We start from the raw sequence: 6,956 nt of genomic DNA on the forward strand, positions 1-6,956 counted from the left end.
ATTAAAATTAATTTAAAAAATTTAATTTTTTAAAAAAATAAGCAAAACCAACCCTATACTTGGACTGGGAGATAGTTGTCAGGACAGAGCAAGGAAACAGTGCTAGGTAAAAATCAGGAAAGGTGTACGCCAGGGATGTTAATGATGTCAATAGTTTCCACATTCTGTTGAATCACCTTTTTTGCTATTACCATGGGTGAAGAAAAAGCTGTCTTCATTGGGAAAATCTGTTGTCAAGGACCTCTTTAAAGTGTTGTTGTTGTTATGTGTTGTGGAGTCACTCATAATGACCCTATGTACAACAGCTCTGAAGCTTACCCTGTCCTGAGCCAGTCTCACTAGTTCCAACACACCCACCCTTATTGCCCTAGTTATGCTGTCAATCCATCTCATCTGGGGGTCTTCCTCTTCTGCACTGCCCCTCCACCCTTCCAAGCTTTATGTCTTATTCAAAAGACAAGTCCCTTCTGGCCATATGTCCAAAGAATGTAAGACAGAGCTTCAAAATCCTAGTCTCCAAGGAGAAACTTGGCTTCACTCTAAGTCAGACCTATTTATTTTCTTTGCAGTCCATGGTATGTTCAAGACCCTTCTCCAACACCACAATTCAAAGGCATTAATTATTCTTCTATCATCCTTAGTCATTATCTAGCAATAATCTCAGTTTAAAGAATAATATGCATCTTGTGAGGGTCTGGAAATCGTGTAGAAGATGCCTGGGCTTGAATGCCTCGGAGAGGACTAGCAAGTTCTCTGCAGAGAAGGTTGCCACAGACAGATGGTTGCACAAACAAATGGTATTGTTTTTGTTAGGTATTGTCGAGTGAGTAAACTCATAGTGACCCCTGTGAACAACAGATCTGAATCCTTCTTATCTTCCACCATCCTTATCATCTCTGACTACTTGAGCCCATTACTGCAGTGTATTAGCCCATCTGTTTTGTGTCTTCCTCTGTTCCACTGACCACACCATCTTTACACACATGATGTCTTTTTCCAAGGAATAACCTTTCTATCAACATGCCCAAAGCATGTGAGATGACACTTTACCCTTCTTCACTGAAAGGATCACTTTGGCTGCATCTTCTCCAAGATAAATTTGTTTGTTCTTCTGGCAGTCCATGGGATATTCAGTACTCTCTTCTCCAACATCACAATTCAAATTCTTCTTCTGTCATCCTTACCGTCTAGCTCTCATATGCATTGCAAGTGATTGAGGAGATCATGCCTGAATCAAGCTCCATAGATTGACCAGGTTTGTTAGCAAAACAAGAAATACAAACAGCCAAACATGATACACTGTCTAAAAGTCAGCAGGTCCCTTCTCCCCAGTGAGAAGTATAAATCTAGAGCAAAGTTCTAGTATTTATGGATCTTCTCCTTAATATGAATTTTTTTTTCTTTTCGAGTTAGTCGTGGCAGGCCCTGCGCTTCATCAAAGTTATAGTGCCCCTAGTTCCAATGGCAGGACTATGGAGTGGGAAAGGTGAGGGGTAGGGGTGGAGCGTGTGTATGAGAAGGGCCGTGGCAGATGTTGTTGGCCTTAGTTCTATTTTCTTGCTTCTTTCTTGGACCGTTTTCGTTATGTTCCTTTGCACATTTGATGCAAGGCATGGTCTTAAATTATTTCCTCTGAAAGCTGGACAACGTGTAAGGATGACAGATTTAATGCCTTTGAGTAGACTGTGAGAAGAGCACTCAGTATCTTATGAACTGTCAGAATAAAGAACTGTCTTGGAGGAAGTACCACCAGGTTACTCGCTAGAGGGATGGATGCTGAAACTTGATCTCACAAACTTTAGGCATGTTATCAAAAGGGGCCAAGTCTTGGAAAATAGACATCCCGCTGGAGGGTCAGAGAAAGAGAGGAAGACCATGACAAGATAGATTAACACAATGAATGCTGACAATGCGCTCCAGAGAATCAGTGTAGCTGTTGTTCCTAAGGTTGATATGGATGGCACCAACACCAATGCAGTTGCGTAACATCCTATACAACAGTTCATCCCCTTTGCTAATAAATCTTTTAAGGAACAAACAATATATCGACATTGTTTTCAAGACCTGCACTATTTCCTTGTTGTTATGTGCCGTGGAGTCCGAACTCACTGCTGACCTAAGTTTTCTGAGGCTGTAAATCGCATAGGCTGACATTGCCCATCTTTCTCCCCAAGTGCAGGTGGATTAGAACTGCTCGCCTCCAGGCTGGCAACTCAACTCTTTACTCTCTAAGCCGGCCACCGGAGCTTCTTTTCTGCCCCATGATTATGTAGGCGGAATTGGTCTTTCGAACACTTCGCGTCGCATTTAATATGCACCCAATATAGATCTACTTAATTTATGAATGAACCACGGAACAGAAACGCAAAGATGATACTCGGCAAGTTCCAAAGTTCGGAAGAGCGAGCGGGGCCCGGCGTCACGTGAGCAGGCGGGGTGAAGCCCATGTGCTCCGAGGACCTATGCCTCCTGGGCGCGGCTCCGCCCTCTGCGCCGGTCACGTGGGGGCGCCGGCTGCGCCTGCGGAGAAGCGGTGGCCGCCGAGCGGGATCTATGCGGGGAGCCGGAAATGGTTGTGGACTACGTCTGTGCGGCTGCGTGGGGCTCGGCCGCGCGGACTGAAGGAGACTGAAGGTAAAGCCGCCATGTCCGGGCCCGACCCTGCCCCCCCACCCCCCCCCCCCGCATCCGCCGCCATCCGGGCCGGGACCGGCCACCCTGCGCCGCCGCCCCGGCGCCCTGGCCTCGCGGTCCGAGCCCAGACTCCGACCCGCCGGGGCCCGATCCCCGGCCCACGTGTGCCCGGCCTGGCCTGGCCTGACCACTGGGTGTGGGTTTAGGGCGTGGGGCGGGAATATGCGGGCCCTGGGGGCTGGGAGGGCGCCGGGTTTGCCTCCTGGAAGCGCCCCGGCGGGCCGTAGAGGCCCCTCGGCCCACGGGCGCAGACACCGCGGCTTCCCGGCCCGCCACCCCCTCCCCCCTTCGCGGCCAGGCCGCCGGGAAGTGACACGTTGTTCTTTGGCACTGGCCGGCGCTGCGCTGGGAGGGCGCAGGGGAGGGCGGTGGCAGCGCCGGCGGGCGGGGAGGAGCCCCCGGCCCCGCCCGCCCTCCAGGCCGACCCTCACTTGCCTAGAACTGGCTTTGCGGCCGCCGCTAGCCAGGCCTTTTAGGGCCCTCCTCCCACCTTTGCTGGCCTGCACTCTTAGGCGGCGGCACGCATCGCCTCCAGCTCCGCGCGCGTACCCCCCGCGGCAGGCGTACCTTGTGTACCCCCAGGCCAAGCTCCGAACCCGGTGTCCCCGAGTGGGGGGGTGGGGACGCCAGGGTCGAAGCAGCTAGCTCCGTTTGTGATCCGGGAGCCTGGTGCCAGCTAGACCTGGAATTTCCGGTCTGGTTGGTCTTGGGCCCCGCGAAGCCTGGTTGATACCCCTCAACCTCCCAACCCCAGGCCCTCGGATGCCCAGAACCTTTAGGCTGCACCGTGGATCTATTCTTAATCGAGGGGGTGAGTGAGAGGGCTATTGCTGCAGTTCAGGGAGGTGGGTGGAGGTGGTGCGGGTTTGACAACATGTTGGTGGGGACTGAAACACGCTCTTTCACCCCTTTGGCGCCTCCGCGGTTCTGATTTGGACCCAGCCCTTGCTGCTTCAACCCTTCCCCCACTCCACTTGCCTTAAGCCTGGGTCCCTTCCTCTTTCCCAACAGGTGTTGGGGGGACCCTGATGTGGCACCAAATGAAATGAACAAAGCTCCACAGCCCACAGGCCCCCCGCCCGCCCCATCCCCTGGACTCCCACAGGTAATTAGAAAGGAAGACTGAGAATTAGGGGGGGGGTGGGGGGGGTAGGAGTCCTGGTGATGCAGTGGCTAAAGTGCTCGACTGCTGATGAAAAGGTTGGCAGTTCCGGTCACTCACTCCTTGACAGAAAGATGAGGGCGTCTTTATAGATTCCCGGCCTTGCAAGCCTCATGGAACAGTTCTACCCTGTTCTAAAGGGTCCCTATGAATCACTGTGGGATGGAAGGTAGTGGATTTGGCTGGGTTTTGGATTTTTTTTTTTTTTACATTTTGGTTTGGTGTGGGGGTGGGGGAGACCAGGCAGCTGGTCAGGAGCAGGTTCTAACCTCTGTGTGTTTCCACCCCCATCTGTGGCAGGGCAAAGTGCAGCTGCCTGCTGCCAAATTGAGACGGCCCCAAGGCTGTTATGGGGAGGGGGTGTGTGTGGATTACTTAGACTCTTGCCACAAGTCTCCTCCATTTATATCATCTTGGGTTTCTACCCCACTGGGTTTTCCCCCTTTGCTGAACTCTGGTCTCCTCCCTTCAGCCAGCGTTTCCCCCGGGGCAGACAGCACCGGTGGTATTCAGCTCGCCACAAGCGACACAAATGAACACGCCTTCTCAGCCCCGCCAGGTGAGGGGGGGTGTAGGTGGGAGCTGTGGATAATGTAGGTCAGTTTGGGTCTGTGCTGGACACTGGAGGCCCTGTACTTATGCTTAATTTTTCGAGAGTTGCCGCATGTTCTTTGGTGCAGTTTTGTACTTTGTGCTATTGGTCACTCTGCTCTGGTTCCTTGGATAGTATGTGGTTGGTGGGGGTGGCATTACTGGATACTTGGTACCGCTCAGAATTAAAGGCAGTGCTTTGGACCCTGATGCCAACTCCTGCTTTCCTGTTTCCTCCTTTTACTGGGAGGCTGACATTCCCCTTCCTTGCTTTCTCGTTGAAGTGGCGATAGAAACACTCCAGCTGGTTCTTGCCTTTTACTGTTCCCCATATTCTTCCTCACAAAGTGGGAAGATTCTTGCCCGACTTCTTTCATTTCCCCTCCTTCTCATCACCTTGGGGATAATTCTCTTCTTTCCTGTCCCCATGTGCTCTCAGGGAGGATTCAGGTCTCTGCAGGTAATACTCCTTTCCTAATCCTGAACTTTCTTTTGGCCTCACCTGAAGCTTCTATTCTGGCTAGGGCCTACATACAGATACTTGAGCTCTTTATGGTGGGGACTTAGTTGTTGTCCAGGTTGTTAAAGGCTGATTGATGCATGTTAGTTGGTTAAATTTCAAAGAATGTGTGCATATCTGGTAATTGGGTAACTGTTGCATGTTAGAGGCTAGCCCTCAGTACCTTAAGGTAGAGAAGTGCATGCTGGGGGGTATTTGCCTGAATGGATCTTCCTTCGGTGTGGTGCATCTGGGTGTTAGGAGGCTTCTGCAGAGGGGATCTGGTAAAGGTTACATGACTATGCGTGGCAGTGAGAGACTAAATACACAGAAAGCAAAATGTCTACCTGAATATAGAGGGCATATGTGAAGTCAAGAGATCACTTAACCATCAGCTTGTCAGGGGTGTCCTGGAAAGACTGATTCCCATCCTCTGATACCCTTAGGACTTCTTGCCAGATTATAGAGGCATTGTGGATGGCCATTTTATAGTCAACTTCCTCCTCTATCCCGTGCCAACTGCCTTCCTCCCTTCTGACAGCACTTCTACACTAGCCGGGCCCAGCCCCCGAGCAGTGCAGCCTCACGAGTGCAGAGTGCAGCCCCCGCCCGCCCGGGCCCAGCTGCCCATGTCTACCCTGCTGGATCCCAAGTGATGATGATCCCTTCCCAGCTCTCCTACCCAACCTCCCAGGGGGCCTACTACATCCCTGGGCAGGTAAGGCTGGAGGCTTGGGAGCTAGAAGCTTGGGAGCTACAGGCTGCAGAACCATGTTCCCACCCATATTCCTTCACCCTGGCCCTCCAGTCCTGTCTCTTCCATAGGTGGGACTTCCTTGGTCATTGTCAGAGTTGAACTTGATTTGCCCTGACCCTGTGTTCGCTTTGTTATCTGATATGGTGCTTAAAGCTCCCTCAAACCCTGTCCTCTCCTCCCTCTCTTTAGCAGGGCCGTTCTACCTATGTTGTCCCCACCCAGCAGTACCCCGTGCAGGCCGGAGCCCCTGGCTTCTTTGCAGGTGCAAATCCTACAGAGTTTGGGACCTATGGTAAGCAGGGGAGGGAGTCAGGTGTTGGTATGTCCAAGAGAGCAGCCAAACGGATCTGATTTCTGATTTCCCAGCCTTAGTGTACAAATGACAGGGTGACTAGATGGTAGAAATTGATGCTTAGCTTTAACTGGTGGCGGAAGGAGTTTTGTTCCAATTATCAAGTGAGGTAAAAGTCCTCCCCAGGTCAGGGAATGTAATGTAAGATCAGGTGCCGGCTTGAGGGCCTTGAGCATTCCCTTTAATACGCCGTCCATAATTTGAGAGTGTGCATGTCTGTCTGTTCCCCGCCCCCCCATATATTCTAAGAAAGGAGTAGTCCTTGATGATGGTGGTTGTTATGTACAGCCTAGTCAGACCAACTCATAGCTGATGCTTCGATGGTTTTCAGAGGAAATCGCATTGAGGAATTTGCCTATCTTTTTCTCTCAAAAGCAGCTCAGAACATATACCTTTGGGTTGATATTGCATCTCTTCACCACTGAGCTGCCAGAGCTTCCTTGAACAGCAGCAGTTTGCAGAATATCTTGATCACCTCTTAGGAAAAATTTTGAGTATTTACTTGAATATGTGTGTATTGGTTTTATGTGGACATATGCATAACAGCACAGTGTCCACTATGGAAACACGTGCACAGTTTTGGTTTTTTTTTAATATACGCCCCACTTTGGAAACCATTTCTTTAAGGAATTTTCTCATCCTGGGCCTAGTTTATAGTATTATTTTTAATTTTCTTACCTCCTTACTGAGAGCTTAGTTTGAAACTGAATCTAGGTTGTGTGGAACTGGATTGACAAACTGAGTTTTCTCATTTATAGTCAATGACATGATTTTATTTCAGGTTATGGAGTTTAGTTGCTGCCCCCTCAGAGTGTGCTTCTATCCTGTATGGGTGGGGATGGTGCAAATGCAGAGGGCAGTAGAAGAGGAATATATTTAAGTCTGAGAGAGTGAGAGAGAG

General features: G+C 50.6%; 1 protein-coding gene across 1 annotated transcript in view; it reads left to right on the forward strand.

The window, feature by feature from the left end:
* The first annotated feature begins 3,697 nt into the window (after nucleotides 1-3,697).
* The window catches only part of EIF4G1 (eukaryotic translation initiation factor 4 gamma, 1), a 20,418-nt gene continuing 17,159 nt past the window's right edge, over nucleotides 3,698-6,956 (forward strand). Inside the window, exons 1-5 of the mRNA XM_006884160.1 lie at nucleotides 3,698-3,799; nucleotides 4,329-4,415; nucleotides 4,887-4,907; nucleotides 5,488-5,664; nucleotides 5,896-5,995. Of these exons, the coding sequence (XP_006884222.1) occupies nucleotides 3,740-3,799; nucleotides 4,329-4,415; nucleotides 4,887-4,907; nucleotides 5,488-5,664; nucleotides 5,896-5,995 (445 nt within the window). The 5' untranslated portion in view covers nucleotides 3,698-3,739. The remainder of the gene's footprint in view (nucleotides 3,800-4,328; nucleotides 4,416-4,886; nucleotides 4,908-5,487; nucleotides 5,665-5,895; nucleotides 5,996-6,956) is intronic.

This window comes from Elephantulus edwardii, unplaced genomic scaffold, assembly GCF_000299155.1.
Source record: "Elephantulus edwardii isolate Elephantulus edwardi_28Jun2011 unplaced genomic scaffold, EleEdw1.0 scaffold00031, whole genome shotgun sequence".
Classification (NCBI taxonomy): domain Eukaryota; kingdom Metazoa; phylum Chordata; class Mammalia; order Macroscelidea; family Macroscelididae; genus Elephantulus; species Elephantulus edwardii.